The following is a 17,197-nucleotide window of genomic DNA, read 5'->3' on the forward strand; positions in this document are numbered from 1 at the left end:
AAACATGACCATTGAAAAACCGTAGCCTTGACTAGATGGACCTTTGTTGGCAAAGTAATGTCTCTGCTTTTCAATATGCTATCTAGGTTGGTCATAACTTTCCTTCCAAGGAGTAAGCGTCTTTTAATTTCATGGCTGCAGTCACCATCTGCAGTGATTTTGGAGCCCAAAAAAATAAAGTCTGACACTATTTCCACTGTTTCCCCATCTATTTCCCATGAAGTGATGGGACCGGATGCCATGATCTTCATGTTCTGAATGTTGAGCTTTAAGCCAACTTTTTCACTCTCCTCTTTCACTTTCATCAAGAGGTTTTTTAGTTCCTCTTCACTTTCTGACATATGGGTGGTGTCATCTGCATATCTGAGGTTATTGATATTTCTCCCGGCAATCTTGATTCCAGCTTGTGCTTCTTCCAGCCCAGCGTTTCTCATGATGTACTCTGCATAGAAGTTAAATAAGCAGGGTGGCAATAAACACCTTGATGTACTCCTTTTCCTATTTGGAACCAGTCTGTTGTTCTATGTCCAGTTCTAACTGTTGCTTCCTGACCTGCATATAGGTTTCTCAAGAGGCAGATCAGGTGGTCTGGTATTCCCATCTCTTTCAGAATTTTCCACAGTTTATTGTGATCCACACAGTCAAAGGCTTTGGCATAGTCAATAAAGCAGAAATAGATGTTTTACTGGAATTTTCTTGCTTTTTCGATGAGCCAGTGGATGTTGGCAATTTGATCTCTGGTTCCTCTGCCTTTTCTAAATCCAGCTTGAACATCTGGAAGTTCACGGTTCACGTACTGCTGAAGCCTGGCTTGGAAAATTTTGAGCATTACTTTACTAGCGTGTGAGATGAGTGCAAATGTGCGGTAGTTTGAGCATTCTTTGAGATTGCCTTTCTTTGGGATTGGAATGAAAACTGACCTTTTCCAGTCCAGTGGCCACTGCTGAGTTTTCCAAATTTGCTGGCATATTGAGTGCAGCACTTTCACAGCATCATCTTTCAGGATTTGAAATCACTCAACTGGAATTCCATCACCTCCACGAGCTTTGTTCGTAGTGATGCTTTCTAAGGCCCACTTGACTTCACATTCCAGGATGTCTGGCTCTAGGTGAGTGATCACACCATCGTAATTATCTGGGTCGTGAAGCTCTTTTTTGTACAGTTCTTCTGTGTATTCTTGCCACCTCTTCTTAATATCTTCTGCTTCTATTAGGTCCATACCATTTCTGTCCTTTATCGAGCCCATCTTTGCATGAAATGTTCCCTTGGTATCTCTAATTTTCTTGAAGAGATCTCTAGTCTTTCCCATTCTGTTGTTTTCCTCTATTTATTTGCATTGATCGCTGAAGAAGGCTTTCTTATCTCTCCTTGCTATTCTTTGGAACTGTGCATTCAGATGCTTATATCTTTCCTTTTCTCCTTTGCTTTTCTCTTCTCTTCTTTTCATAGCTATTTGTAAGGCCTCCTCAGACAGCCATTTTGCTTTTTTGCATTTCTTTTCCATGGGATGGTCTTGATCCCTGTCTCCTGTACAATGTCACGAACCTCTGTCCGTAGTTCATCAGGCACTCTGTCTATCAGATCTAGTCCCTTAAATCTATTTCTCACTTCCACTGTATAATCATAAGGGATTTTATTTAGGTCATACCTGAATGGTCTAGTGGTTTTCCCCACTTTCTTCAATTTAAGTCTGAATTTGGCAATAAGGAGTTCATGATCTGAACCACAGTCAGCTCCCGGTCTTGTTTTTGCTGACTGTATAGAGCTTCTCCATCTTTGGCTGCAAAGAATATAATCAGTCGGATTTCATTGTTGACCGTCTGGTGATGTTCATGTGTAGAGTCTTCTCTTGTGTTGTTGGAAGAGGGTGTTTGCTATGACCAGTGTGCTCTCTTGGCAAAACTCTATTAGCCTTTGCCCTGCTTCATTCCGTACTCCAAGGCCAAATTTGCCTGTTACTCCTGGTGTTTCTTGACTTCCTACTTTTGCATTCCAGTCCCCTCTAATGAAAAGGACATCTTTTTTGGGTGTTAGTTCTAAAAGGTCTTGTAGGTCTTCATAGAACCGTTCAACTTCAGCTCATAAAAAAAGTTAGATGCACCCAAAACTAAATTTTAAAAGATATGAAAGTTTGTGATTATATATATATATATATATATAGTCTCATGTTTAGTATTCAAAAATGTGACAAATGCAGGGCCCTGGTGGCTCAGTGGTAAAGAATCTGCCTGCCAATGCAGGGGACACGGCTTCAGTCCCTGGTCCGGGGAGATCCCAGATGCTGAGGGACAACTCAGCCCTGCTTAAGCCCTCAGCCCTAGAGCCTGTGCTTCGTGACAGAATCCACTGCAATGAGAAGCCTGCACAACATCATGAAGAGAAGCCCCTCTTCGCCACAACTAGAGAAAGTGTGCCTGCAGCAATGAAGACCCAGTGCAGCCATAAATAAATACATATATCTCTTTTTTTTAATGTGACAAATACAAACAAACAAACAAAAAAGAGTTTGAGTATTGTTACACCAGCTGAAGTTTACTGAGCACTCATAACATCGCATGGTTGGAGCAGGGTTTTCAGCCTTGTCCTCTGACTTCAGACCGAGCCTCTGCCCTGCTGTCCTCTGACCCCTGGTGCCTCAAAGGTTTCCCATCGCCTTGTGGCATCTGGGGTGGAAGGGCCGCAGTGAGGCTGTCCCTTCCTACCCATGTGTTTCCGCAGCATTGAATGTGTTTATCATCACACATATCACTTCTAGAATCAGGAGAGAAATTAAGATTTAACAATAAGGAAAAACTGTTATTTTTTTCAACCCTCTTGACCCACCCCACCCCACATACCTCCCAGTGCTTTGTTAGGGCCATTTGCCAGTTCAGGGAGGAGTTTCCTCCAAGTGAGGCCTACAGAGAAGGGAGCCACAGTGAGGAGCCCCTAGGAAAGGATGGAGCCCCCTAAGTACAGGATCCACTCCAGCAGGCAGAGGCAGCAGCCCCCTGCTCTGGGAGAGTGAGATGGAGACCCTCTGAGGTCCTCTTGGGGCAGGATTAGCTGAGCAAGGGAGTGACAGAGAGCCACACGAGGGGACCAGGAAAGCCTTGTTCCCAGAGGGAAACCCGCACGTCCAAACAGAGGCAGGAGGCCTCCGGGGTGGGGTTTGCTTAGTCCAACACTGATACAGTCACCAAAGGCCAAGCCAGTCCCAGACTGCCTTGTGCAGATTTAGAAAACTCCAGACCTTGCTTCCATAGAGCTCATAGCGTCATCAGGAGGATTCAGTGGAACACAGTGTGTGAAAAGAAAGCAGAACACACAGCAGAAACCGGTGAGGGGTGGGGGCTGTGACCTGATGCCTGAGTGCTGGAAGGTGGCAGAGCCAGGGCCGAACTCCAGATGTCCCGACTCAGCCCAGCGCTTATCTCACTCCACCTGGAGGGAGGGGGCAGCCTAGAGCAGGACCCCAGAAGTCAGAACCAACCCCAAGGGGGTTAAGTTGCCACCCGGGAGGGCGTTTGGGGCCCCACGCAAGTGCCAGCCTGCCGTCACCTCTCCCAGCCCTTCCACCGTCCCATCCAGCCCCCACTGACTCAGACCAGTTGCAGCATCTCTGCCGGGAATCCAGCGCTGGCTCCTTCCTTGCGGGATTATCTGAGGAGGCTGGGAATTTGCTCTGCTGCGTGCAGCGTTTTCCTCCTGGCCATGTGTACCCAGACTTTCTAAGAGCTGTCTGCCGGGAACAGGGAGGCATTCTGCCCCTGACTTTGAGCAGCCATTTGAGATTCCATGAATGTCTCTGTCTGTAGGCAGCTGCCCCTCCCACCATGCCTCCAGGAAAAAGGCTCGGAGGCTCAAGGGTCGCCTGTGGTACATCACTCCTTAACCAGCACACAGCCATCTCTTCCTGCTTCAGTCTTTTATCACTAAAAATGGCAATAATAACTTCTTCAGAGGTTATAAAAACTAAATGGCATAAAACGTTTGGCCTAGAGACAGACAAAAAGAAGGCAGTCAGTGAGTGGTAGCTGTTTGGATCAAAACCTTCATGTTAAAAAAGGAGGCAGAACAGCCCGGGGATAAAGTACATTGGCTTTGGAATCACACCACCTGTGTTCTGGTACAAGCTCCAACAGCTCGTGGCTGTGTGACCTTGGGAAAGTGACTTAACCTCTCTGGATTTCTTCATCTGTAAAGTGGCAATAGAATGACCCTTACTTCATAGGGTGGGTGTGAGCACGATATTAGTCAAAATGTGTTAAAAGCTTAGCTCAGCTCCTGGCACATTATAAATAATCAATTATGATAGCTGTTAATGTCACATTGTGGTCATTGTGTATGGGCTGCGGTTGTAGGAAGACAGGAGTGGGAGAAGCTTTGAGGCTGGCAAGACAGAGGCCAGAGACCTTGGCTCCAAGCCCAGCTCTGAAATGAACTCCTGGCGAGACCTGGGACAGCTCACCTGCCCTTTGGGCTGAACCTTTATTTCCTCACTGAAAGGACACAAATAACCCCAAACTCACAGCGCTGTCTAAAGACATAGTGTGAACTGGCATTACCACCATCCTGAGAAGGGCTGTCTCTAATCCAGCATAAGCTAAGCTCATTCTCAAAGTGTGGTCCCCAGCCCAGCAGCACCAGCATCACTGGGAACTTGTCAGACATGTAAATTCCCAGACTCCACGCAGACTTGCTGAGTCAGACATTGTAGGAGTGGGGCCCAGCAGTCCGTGTTTTAGCAAGCTCCCCCAGTGATTCTGATGTTCACTCAGGATTGAAAATTATGGCTGTAATGAGTCAGTGAGGTCTTACAGAGTGGAGGCTCAGGCTGGGGTGTGAAAAGACCCCACGTTGGTTGGCAGGGTGGCTCACAGGTACCAACACCTTCACCTCACTTTCAAGGCTCGATATCATTAGGCCCATCCTTGGCTGCCAGTTTCTGTTTCATCTCTTCCAGCAGGGTTTTAGAGCAAGGCTGACCAATGACCAGCCTATGTGTGAATGAATGAATGTTTGTACTGGATTGCATTGTTCATGGAAAGAAAAGCACACGTGCCTAACAGAGAAACATGAGTGCCCTGCAGCTGACTCCCACAGCATCCAGGGTGTGTGGAAGCGTCAGAGGTGACTGGAACAGGGGGCAGAGGCCTTGACTGCAAGCCTAGGGTAACCAGTTTGTCCTGCAAACAATATGAGTACCAAGAGGGGTCTTTGTGGAAGACTATGACAGGGTCAGGACTAGGCTTGAGGAAGATCAAAGGTGCAGTCTCAGACCTGCCTAGTTCTGGGGGCCCCCACCCTGGATTCCACTCTGGGCTCTGCCACTTACGAGCTGCGGAGCCCTGGGGAAGGTGCTGGAGCTCGCCAGCCTCGCTTTCCTCATGTGTGAGAGGCATGGCAGTACCCCCCTCACTGGGTGGTTGTGAGATGGCTCTGTATCAAACATGAGCTAAAACCTAACAGATCCTGCAACTTAATTCATTTATTAAGAAAAAAAAAAAGCTCTAATGTAAGGTGGCCACCCCCCATTTTTTGGCCAAGTTGACTGTAAACACAAGATATCACTGAAACAATCAGATATTCAGTTTATTAATTTAGACCCACATATGCTTAAAATTATATTTTTGATATATAAAATAATATTGGGCTTCCCTCATAGCTCAGTTGGTAAAGAATCCACCTGCAATACAGGAGACCTGGATTCAATCCTGGGTTGGGAAGATCCCCTGGAGAAGGGAAAGGCTACCCACTCCAGTAAAATAATATATTAACCTAGAAATAAATTTAAATGGATTTTTAAAAACTAAAGTTGGGCTTTTCTCCTCCTCTTTTACCAACTGAACCTGGTAACCATTATAAGCATCTAAAACTCACATGAGTGAGATCCTTTCCTGCTGGTAAGACTTCCTAAAACAGTACCTTGTTGTTCAGAACAACCTAATAGGTCCAAAAGAGTATGAACTTCTGGAAGACATGGATCCATTCCAAAGGACTGTCATTCCTTCTTTCCTGAGGGAAGCTGCATGGCATACACGTGGCGTGCCCCATCGGTAGAGCCGGCTGCTGCGCACCCAGGTGACAGCATTGGGTTTGCTCGGAGTCCTGTGCGCCTCAGAATTACCTCATTCCAGGCTCGTCGCAGCCCTAGGAGGGAGGCACCGTAATTCACCCCATATTGCAGATGAGGAAACTGAGGCTTTCAGATTCACAAACTTGCTTAAGAGCCAGAACCGAGCTCCTCACTGCTACCCTTTGTTCTTCCTAAGCTCACAGATAATGCGGAATAATTGGTGACAATTATTCTTTTAATTGTGCATTAATGCAGCAGCTCCCAAGCACTAGTGAATAGGGTTTGGACTTCACTGGGGTCCTCAGCCGAGCTGCCAACAGCAAAGCCATGGCTGGCTGATGGCTTCTCCCTTCCATGGCCAGGTAGGATGCCCGTCCATTCCCGACTGGTTTCCAGGCAGCCATTCCCTTGAGCGAGAGGTTCCTTCCCACCCCCGCTTGCTGGCAGATCCCCTCTGCAGGGCAGCCCCTCTGCCGCGTAGTCTCCAGGGCCCATTGTGTCTTCCTGATGCTCATCACCACTCGTTTCTTTCCTCCTCAGTTTAGGAGATAAGAGCGAGTAATTGTCTTTTATAGACACTGTAATGAAGCCTGTCATCACACAAAAGAAGTTTGCTAATAAAATAAATCAAAGCAGCAATGAAAATGAATGGGGAGCAAGCTTTTACAATTAGATTTGTACTTGTCTAGTGGTATGGTGCTTCCAGGGAGAAGACTGGTGCAGAGGAAACGGCACCAAAAAACAAGCTGGCAGAGTGTGTTCAGAAATTCCTTATGGTGGAACTGGGCTCCCTGCACAGGCACAGGAGCAGAGGCGAGGGAGGGCACGGACAGGGAGGGAGGCAAGAAGGCTGACGCAGAAATGGGCTGCAAGATGTCATCTCAGCGGCCCATCTTTGTCCCCATCCAAATACGACAGGGTCCTGGCCAAATGTGAGTGATCTGCAGCGCCTCTCCCCTCTGCCCCCAGCGGGGCTCTTCTCCTGCCACTGTGTTACTTGGGGGAGAGAAGAACCCCTTGGGCAGCCAGGCCCAGTGACTATGCCCCACTCGCCTGGCCCTGTCATTCTCCTGGTCAGTTTCAGGTACTGCTACCAAGTCAGTCAGAAAAACAACATCATCTCTTTGAGCTTCACTTTCTCCATTTGGGAAATCGGGCCATAGGATATTTTTTAAAAAACCGATGGTTTTGGGTGTATCATTTCAAGGCAGTGGTATTTCTCATCCTTTCGCAAAGAGAAGTGAGTAACACTAATCAGGTTTGCTGTGGCCAGGCATCAAGCTGAGTGCTCTTCACGGCTTGTCTCAGGCCGTCTCGGCAGCCTTGCAAGGTGGCAGTGATGCTTATCACCCAGGTCACGTGGCTGCACTGGTGGCACTGGCATTAGAAAAGAGTGTCTGCTCATACCACCCCCTTGCTGTGGTTCTTGTGGGCCTTGGGTGGCTGCTGTCCTCTGCTGTAAAGGGAGGGAGGTGGGGGGCCTGGAGGTACACAGGTAGGTGCCCTGGGCCAGGAGCTGAACCTGGAGTCCATCTCCCCGACCCAGAGCAAGTCAGGACATAAGTCGATGCCTCTAACTTTTATCATGTCCCTAGATGGAAAGTCCCCTGCAGTCTCAGGATCCTGCCAGATAACCAGTGACCACCACAGCAGGGTGGTGCTGCTGCGTTAAGATGTGTTCTGAGTGGCCAGAGTGTGGTTTGTTTGGGGTTTTTAGGATTTATTTATTTTAATTTTTGGCTGTGGTGGGTCTTCATTGCTGCGTGTGGCCTTGCTCTAATTATGGCAAGCAGGGGCTACTCATTTCTCTTTGCGAAAGGATGAGAAATACAGTTGCCTTGAAACCATACAGTATTTGCCCTTTCACCCAACACTGTCGTGTTTTTTGTCTTCATATATCCTGTGGCCCGATTTCCCAAATGGAGAAAGTGAAGCTCAAAGAGATGATGTCGTTTTTCTGACTTGGTGGCAGAACCTGAAACTGAAGCCACGCCATGGAAGTGGCTTCTCTTGTTGCAGAGCACAGGCTGTAGGCATGTGGGCTTCAGTATTTGTAGCACACAGGCTCAGTCGTTTGGGCTCTCGGGCTCTGGCTCAGTAGCTGTAGTGCTCAGTCTTAGTTGTCCTGCAGCACATGGGATCTTCCTGGACCAGGGATCAGACCAGTGTCCCTTGCATTGCAAGGTGGATTCTTAACCACTGGACCACCAGGGAAGCTCCAGAGGGAGTTCTGAGGGGTTGGATGTACCCAGAGCTACTCAGACCGCTCAGGTGCTCCCAGGGAACTCGACAGTTGGCAGCAGCTTTCACTGAACAGGTATGCATCTCTCGGAAGGCAGTTTGCATTCTGACTCAGCTGTCAGTGAGTCAGGTCTAGGGTAGGGAAGCCATCGTCCAAAACCAGGACTCCTCCTGGGCTCCAGATATCCTGGGAATCTGAGGACATTTTGGCTGCCTCAGACCTCTCAGTAGATCAAGGTCACCCTCAGGAACCTTCAGGCTGATGGCCAGCATGGTCAGGGCCAAAGAATCCCGAGGTCACAGCACAGAGAAGGATCTGGAAATCCATCTGCATAAAGGAAGGCTCCTTGCCAGGCAAAGCCGGAGACACAGCCTCGTTAGCTAATGCAAGTTTAATATGGAGTTGAGAGAGCTGGATGCCAGCCTAGTCAACTGCCCAGAAGACATTCAAAATAGAACAGGGGAAGGCATGCCCCACCTGCTCCGTGCTGCTCCGCCTCCCACAAGGCAGGGGCGGCCCAGCGACCCGGCCAGTATCCGCCAGACAAAAGCATCACTTCCACATCAGTCACTCTGTATAAAGGAAGAGTTATTGTTATAGGATGCTGGCGCCTGATCAATATCTCCTGCTTTGAAAATAAACTTCTTGGCTTGGCCTTGACATTAATCTACCATCAGGAGCCCATTATCTCGAGACCAATGTTCTGTTCTATTGACTTGCTCGATTTTTTTTTTCTCCCCCAAGATCAGAATATAATTGCATTTCTCCAAGCAGCATTTCCACTAATTGCAGCCCCATATGTGCCTATCCCCTCATGGGATATGACTACTTCCTTCCCAGGGAGGCTTTCCCTGACAGGTGGGGTAATGCAGCATATCCCATCTGTCTGTCTGATGAGTCCGTCCAGTTACCTTGCTTTGGCTTCTGTAGAGTGCACATCACCGTCTGAAAGTCCCTGTATTGGGTATCTGCTGCCACAGGAAAAAATAATCTCAAAGCAGCAGTAGACAGTTATTATCTCAAAGTCTTGGAGGGTCAGGGATTTGGGAGTAGCTAAGTGAGATGGTTCTGCCTGGGTCTGTCACGCAGTTGTGTCAGCCAGGGCTGTGGCCATCTGAAGGCTTGCCTGGGGCTGGAGGATCCACTTCTAAGCTGGCTTATTCACGTGGTGGGCAAGTCAGGACTCTTAGCAGGAGACCTCAGCCCCTCACAACCTATGCCTCTCCACGGGGCTGTTTGAGGGTCCTCACAATGTGGCTGCTGGCTGCCCCAAAGCAAGTGATCCCAGGGAGCAAGGTGGAAGCCACAGTGTCCTTCATGGCCATCGTTTCTGTAGCATCTTGTTGGTTACACAGGTCAGTCTGCATTCGGCTCTTTTGGGAGGGAACTGCCTAAGGGCGCAAATGCTGGGACACAGGGGTCACTGGGGGGCATCTCCAAGGCTGGCCACCACACTCCGCCTCCGTGAGAGCAGGGGCCTTGGCCAGCTTACTCACTGCTGTACGTGCCCAGCACAGTGTTTAACATGTAGCAGGGACTCCACAAATATTAGCCAAATGTATGAACCCATCATTGCAGTATCTCACACCGCTCTGACTAGGTGCCAGGTCTTGTGGTAAGCTCCTCACCCAAAAGACCTCATCCCCTGAGCCTACCTCATTTCATCCTTTACAGATGAGGAAACTGAGCCTCAGAGAAGTTAGGTGCCATCATCCAAGTCACAAAGCTGGATAGTGATTGAGTCAGGATTTGAACCCAGGACCACCAGAAGGGGGTCTGTTTAGGCTGGGCCTCTAAGAGGGTTGACTATACTTGTTAAGAATTCTCATATTTTGCCATCAGACCAGATTCCTACTCAGGGGATCTCTGTGATGCCAGTTATGAAGGGAGACTCAGGAGCAGCACCAGCTCCCACACTGCAGGCAGCAGTGCCCAGCTGCACAGCTTAGCAAGCCAGTCTGCAGGGGAGTCAGGACAGGGAGAAAGGTGACTGCTCAGGATGACCCAGCAAGAGGTTTACAGGCCTAAAAGGTAACTCCAGCAGCCAATCCCAAAGTCAGCAAATACACAGCCTAGTCCCTACCAGCACAAAGTGCAAAGTGATTATCACAGTCCTTCCCATAGAGCCCTCCATGCCCCCTTATAATTCTGACACTTATCCAGAGCTCAGACTCTGGAGTCAGCTCAGTTCAGTTCTGTTCAGTCATTCAGTCATGTCCGACTCTTTGCGACCCCATGGACTGCAGCATGCCAGTCCTCCCTGTCCATCACCAACTCCTGGAGTTTCAGTTCAGTTCAGTTCAGTCGCTCAGTCGTGTCTGACTCTTTGCAACCCCATGGACTGCAGCATGCCAGTCCTCCCTGTCCATCACCAACTCCTGGAGTTTCAGTTCAGTTCAGTTCAGTCACTCAGTCATGTCCAACTCTTTGAGACCCCATGAATCGCAGCACACCAGGCCTCCCTATCCATCACCAACTCCCGGAGTTCACTCAGACTCACGTCCATCGAGTCAGTGATGCCATCCAGCCATCTCATCCTCTGTCCCCTTCTCCTCCTGCCCCAATCCCTCCCAGCATCAGAGTCTTTTCCAAGGAGTCAACTCTTTGCATGAGGTGGCCCAAGTACTGGAGTTTCAGCTTCAGCATCATTCCTTCCAAAGAAATCCCAGGGCTGATCTCCTTCAGAATGGACTGGTTGGATCTCCTTGCAGTCCAAGGGACTCTCAAGAGTCTTCTCCAACACCACAGTTCAAAAGCATCAATTCTTCAGCGCTCAGCCTTCTTCACAGTCCAACTCTCACATCCATACATGACCACCGGAAGAACCATAGCCTTGACTAGATGGACCTTTGTTGGCAAAGTAATGTCTCTGCTTTTGAATATGCTATCTAGGTTGGTCATAACTTTCCTTCCAAGGAGTAAGCATCTTTTAATTTCACGGCGGAGTTTACTTAAACTCATGTCCATTGAGTCAGTGATACCATCCAGCCATCTCATCCTCTGTCGTCCTCTTCTTCTGCCTTCAGTCTTTCCCAACATCAGGGTCTTTTCCAGTGAGTCAGTTCTTCACATCAGGTGGCCCAAGTATTGGAGTTTCAGCTTCAGCATCAGACCTTCCAATGAATACTCAGGATTTCCTTTAGGATGGACTGGTTGGATCTCCTTGCAGTCCAAGGGACTCTCAAGAGCCTTCTCCAACACCACGGTTCAAAAGCATCAATTCTTTGGCTTTCAGCTTTCTTCAGAGTCAGCTCAAATTGGGTTTAAATTTCTGGCTCTACCATATACTAACCCTGTGACCTCAGAGAGGTTTCTTAGCTTCTCTGAGTCTCAGTTTCTTAATTGGTAAAATGGAGCTCCATTACTACCTAATGTTACGTGTTTTCTGATGAGGCTTCAATGAAGCTGTGCATGTGAAGCTCACAGCAGAGTGTTTGGCCTGGAGTCAGCACTCGATGCCCTGAGCTGTTTTTGCTCTTGTCATCACTGTGTTTTCCTACATCCCTGGTTTTGTGAATGGGGGCTTTAGTACACAATCCAAGCTGATGCTTTCTAGGGATGCACGAAGGAATGCTGGCCTTTGAGGAGGCTGTGAACTGGGGGCAGAAATATCACCTCTCACTTCTCATCCCGCAGGTGTGGATGTGTGGAGGTCGCATGGAGGACATTCCCTGCTCCAGGGTGGGCCATATCTACAGGAAGTACGTGCCCTACAAGGTGCCTGCTGGAGTCAGCCTGGCCCGGGTAAGCTGGTAGCTTCCCTAGGGGGTGAGAGGTTGGCCTGTGACCACCAGCAGATCAGAGGCGCCCCATGCCCTAGGCCTAGTGGTCCCCAGTGCTTGCTACATGTGCGGATGTGCGCCGTCCCCACCCTCCAGGGAATTTCCTCACGGTCCAGCGGTTGAGACGCCAAGCTTTCACTGCTAAGGGCATAGCTTCAAGCCCTGGTTGGGTAACTAAAATCTCACAAGCTGCACAGCACAGCCAAAATAAATAAATAAGTGAAAAAAATTTAAAAACTTACTTAAAGCCCTGCTTAATCACTTATTAGCTCTGTAACCTTGAGAGGCTTGCTCTTAGGCTCTATTTACTCCTCTGCTTCAAGGAAACTCATTTTTTCCAACTCTTAGCATGGCCAGAAGAATTAAGGAGATAATTCAGTTTCCCAAAGTGTGACCAGGGAGGTGATTTTAGGTGGTAGACATAGGAACATTTTTATTTCCATGTGTTTAAATTATTGTGGATTAGTGTAGGAAATTCATGATTTCACAGACATTGTGACTTAGGATAAAGCTAAAGTTGGTGCCAAGTTAGACTAGGGGTGATTTAAAGAAACATGTTAGATAAAATTTAATATAGGTAGAGTGGCCTGTTTGAGAAAGACAGATGGTACTTAGAGGTTCTCAGGTGGTGCTAGTGATAAAGAACCCACCTGCCAATGCGGAAGACATAAGAGACATGGGTTCAATCCCCGGGTTGGGGAGATCCCCTGGAGGAGGGCATGGCAACCCATTCCAGTATTCTTGCCTGGCGAATCCCCATGGACAGAGGAGCCTGGTGGGCCACAGTTCATAGGGTCACAAAGAGTCAGACACAACTGAAGCAACTGAGCACACACATGCATGAGATGGTATTTAAAAGGTCTGGGCACAGTGGTGGTTAATAAATGTTAGTGTCCTCTCCTCATCCCCTCAATTTTCATGCCAAAAATTCTATGTTAAACTGTTTTATTGCCTTAAAATGGTTTATATCAATCATCACTCTAATTAGTGGCCATTATCTACAAATGGAAATAGCCAGAAATTTTTATTTGTTTTGTATTATTAATATTTCACTAAGCCATAATAATAAATTTTAAAATATTAAGAGTCTTGAAAAAATCAAGATGACTGCAAAAGAACAATGAAAGTTGAGGCGGGGGAGCGGATCTCAGAGGGTAAAGAGCGCCAGGAGGTTTGGGGGATCTGGAAGGGTCACAGTATATCTTTGCCTCTTGGAGACCCCCACCGTAATCCTGAAGATCCCTCCTAACAGAGCCCCGCCTTGCCAGCCTGTTTGGCTTCAGTCCACACAGCCTCCTGCCCAGGCCACTGCCTCTCCCTCCCTTGTCACCTGACAATCTGCGATGTGCAGAATTGCAGCCCAGGTCAAAAAAACCCTTGTTCTGCAACTTACAACGAAGACCAAGACCGTCAGAGGGGCAGTAGTCTTCCGGGATGCTGGGCCCGGCCACTATAAGGGCCAATGTCGACGGAAAAGAGAGCCAGCAGTGCCCTCTAGTGGTCAAAGATTCCAACGACAACCACACCAGCTATCCCTGCTTGGGACAGCCTGGTCCCATGCAGGTGTGAGTTCTAGTTCTGCAGGAGAGGCAGAAATCACGTTTCCTCTGAAATACTGTTGGCAATTCCAGAAGAAGGTGCCAGGCAGAAAGACCCCAGAGTCTCTCAGTAAGCCCAAGACTGCGACCCTTCCAGCTCCTGGGGACTGTGGGACCATTGAGACACCTCAGACCCCCGAGAAGGACCACTCCCAAACTATCCTTTCCCTGACCAGAGCTGTCATGCCAATATGACTCACCTGGGAAAGACACACCATCACTCCCTGTGTTATGACCCATGGATGAACAAAAACTTCCTGTGAGCCAGGCCTTGTTCAAAGTTGGCATCTTACATATTTACCTCGCTTAGTTCTCACTTGTTTTTAATCCTCATTTTAGAGATGAGGACAGTGAAATGTAAAGACACAAAGTAACTCGAGCCAGAATTCAAACCCACTTAGGTCTGACTGGTGCCTGACACAGTGTGATTATCATTTAAATAGTGACTGCTATTGTTATTACCCGGAGAAGGCAATGGCACCCCACTCCAGTACTCTTGCCTGGAAAATCACATGGATGGAGGAGTCTGGTAGGCTGCAGTCCATGGGGTCGCTAAGAGTTGGACACGACTGAGCTACTTCCCTTTCACTTTTCACTTTCATGCCTTGGAGAAGGAAATGGCAACCCACTCCAGTGTTCTTGCCTGGAGAATCCCAGGGACAGGGGAGCCTGGTGGGCTTCCCGTCTATGGGGTCGCACAGAGTCGGACACGACTGAAGCGACTTAGCAGTAGCATTGTTATTACCAGTATGTGTTGGCATCAGTATTAACAAGGCTGGGAAGTTGATTTCAATGTCATATCTGAATTCAGTGTTTTAACAATCTGCGTGGTGCTGATGTAGGCTGGCAGGACCAGAGGTGCCTCAGTCAAGGTCTCCTAACTTTGTATCACAGTATCTAACTATTTTTGCTTAGTTCCAGATCATAATTTACATGTTTTCTCAGTGTTTTATCCACCAGGTCCTTCTAGAGCATTATCTCCTAGAACATCATATTGATAGATTTGAGAAGAGGTATTGTGAAAGCCCCAAGACAGCCAGATAAAGAGGAAAACCAAAATCTTACTAAAGGTGTACAGATTCGGAAGGACAAAGAGTCAGGCAGCAGTCGAGCAGCAATTCAGGGAGAATGAAGTGGCCACCAGCTTGTCTACCTCAAGAACCAGTAACCAGTCAGTTTGTTCACTAAATTTGCTAAGATCCTTCTCACCTGTGCCTCTGGCCCAGGGGTCTTTGGGAAGGCAGTAACAGAAACCCATTCAAGCCCAATGAAGCAAAAGTTGACTTTTGTTTAGAGACTTATTCCAAGATTCTGGGGCAAAGCTCTGTGATCCAAGCATAAGAAAAGCAAGTGGAGCCTCAGATAGGACTGGAACCCAGAACTAGAAAGGTGTTGTTCAGTCACTAACTCATGTCCGACTCTGCAACCCCATGGACTGTAGCCCGCCAGGCTCCTCTGTCTATGGGATTTCCCAGGCAAGAATATTGGAGTGGGTTGCCATTGCCTTCTCCAAGAGATTTTCCCGACAAGGGATCAAAGGAAGGTGCTCAATCCCTAGGCTGGGAAGATCCCCTGGAGAAGGGAACAGCTACCCACTCCAGTATTCTGGCCTGGAGAATTCCATGGACTACCCTCCATGGGGTCACAAAGAGTCGGACACGACTGAGCAACTTTCACTTTAGCCCACTAAAATCTCAGAGTCTTTTTCATGACTCTAGCAAGGGGAGAAGTAATAGACATAAATGTAAAGGTCCTTACTTTAGTCCAGTAACTGTACCAAAGCTCAAGATCTGGGAGAAATGACTTACTAAAGCCGTCTGGAAAATATAATACTCATTAAAATAGTAATTTAAATATCAGTTAAAATTAGAATATTATTTTATTTGATCCTTTAAAAAGAACACTGGTGAATTTCAGCACCTTTCCTTGGTCAGTTTAGCCATCCTTACCTGTGGTTGGAGAGGAAACCATGATCGTCCCTCATCATTTCTGTGGCTTCAGATAACCAGTGAGCCAGAGGACCTGGGTGGAAGACCAGGAAAAGGAGAGTGTTCACATGTGCTGGCCCCTTTAGGCCTTCAGCTTCCTCTCAACATGGTTGCTTTTTATTGTTGTTATTTTGGGGGTTTTTTTAAGCGGAAGGTGGGGGGACTGCACTGCATGGCTTGTGGGATCTTAGTTCCCCAACCAAGGATTGAACATGGGCCCTCAGGAGTGAGAGTGTGGAGTCCTAACCACCAAACTGCCAGGGAACTCCCAGGGCAGTTTTAAATTAAACCCAGCCCCTGCCGTGCAAGGGCCTGGCAGGGATAATAGTGTTTCTGGATTGCTGACCCACTGTCAACCTCTTCAGCACTCAAAAAAAAAATGAGGCAGCAGCAAGAACTTTTGTAGTTTCCTACTCCCAGACTCAGAGCCAGCAAAAGTGAGGAGTTTCAGCTTCAATACCAGGGTTTCCCTTCTCCTTACTCAGCAGTCAGCAAAGTATTTTTGTGTGACCTATGAGGTAAGAATAGTTGTTACATTTTTAAATAGCTTAGGGGGAAAAAATCAAAATAATAATATTTTGTGACACGTGAAAAATCAAATTTTAGAGTCCATAAAGTTTGATCGGAACACAACCACACCCATTCATTTATGCAGTGTCTAGGGCTGCTTTATAGCAACATCAGAGCTGAGACCACATGGTCTGCAATGCCTAAAATGTTTACTGTCTGGCCCTTTACAGAAAATATTTGCCAACTGCAGCCTTACCTTCTGCTTCTAGGGCAGTCACTTACACTGAAGTGTGTGTGACTGATGTGCTAACTCACTTTTATTCTTCAGGAGGAAATCTGGATTACAGAAGGGGAAAAATGATATGATAAACCCTAGAGAATAAAATGGGAGGGGAGCGGTATCCTGGCAACAGCCTGGGGTTGGAGGAAGATGTTTAAGAGCAGGCAAGTTCCCCTGAACTCTGATGTTTTGCTCTTCCAAGCTAAGTAAGAGGTTGTCAGCAGGTGGAATCTACACTGAGGGGGTAGTGAGAGATTTTCATCACAGTTACACAGAAGAATTCACTTTTCCTTTCTCTTCCAGTCTACTTATAAACAGGATATTTCCTCACCTCTTGCTGCTTTGACTTGCGAGTAATATGGTTGTCATTCTTTTTATTATCTTTGTGCCTCGTAATAACGTGGCAGCAACCTTAACACCTCAAAGGATTGTTAAAAATGCTAGCTGCTGAGGGAATTTTACCTCCTGGTTGCAAGTTGTAATTCGTTTTTACCAACCAACTTGGGCAGAACTCTTAGTTGAATGTGACAAAAACCCAACTCAAATTGGGTTAAGCAGAAAGCCAAGTTACTGACCCATGTAAATGGAAAGCTCTGTCCTAGTTGTGGCTTCAGACAAGGCTGGATTCTGGAACTAAAAGAATAATGTGTTCCTGGCTCTAACCCTCAGCTCTGCCTCATTCTGGGATGACCTAACCTTCGACGGGGTTTTCAAATGGCCCAACACCTCTCCCTGGCAT

The 17,197-nt window shown here is 47.6% G+C and overlaps 1 protein-coding gene and 1 long non-coding RNA gene across 3 annotated transcripts in view; one reads left to right on the forward strand and one right to left on the reverse strand.

Moving 5' to 3' along the window:
- Nucleotides 1-17,197, forward strand: part of GALNT10 (polypeptide N-acetylgalactosaminyltransferase 10) — a 226,053-nt gene that overhangs the window by 195,706 nt on the left and 13,150 nt on the right. For both annotated transcript variants that reach the window (XM_061424122.1, XM_061424123.1), the window contains exon 8: nucleotides 11,937-12,044. In XM_061424122.1, the coding sequence (XP_061280106.1) occupies nucleotides 11,937-12,044 (108 nt within the window). The remainder of the gene's footprint in view (nucleotides 1-11,936; nucleotides 12,045-17,197) is intronic.
- On the reverse strand, nucleotides 8,677-16,133 carry LOC133251527 (uncharacterized). Its single transcript, XR_009737670.1, has 2 exons — nucleotides 15,630-16,133; nucleotides 8,677-8,872 (listed from the first exon to the last, which is right to left on the reverse strand). It is a non-coding gene; the product is annotated as an uncharacterized LOC133251527 (long non-coding RNA).

The sequence above is a fragment of the Bos javanicus genome, chromosome 7 (genome assembly GCF_032452875.1).
Source record: "Bos javanicus breed banteng chromosome 7, ARS-OSU_banteng_1.0, whole genome shotgun sequence".
Lineage (NCBI taxonomy): Eukaryota > Metazoa > Chordata > Mammalia > Artiodactyla > Bovidae > Bos > Bos javanicus.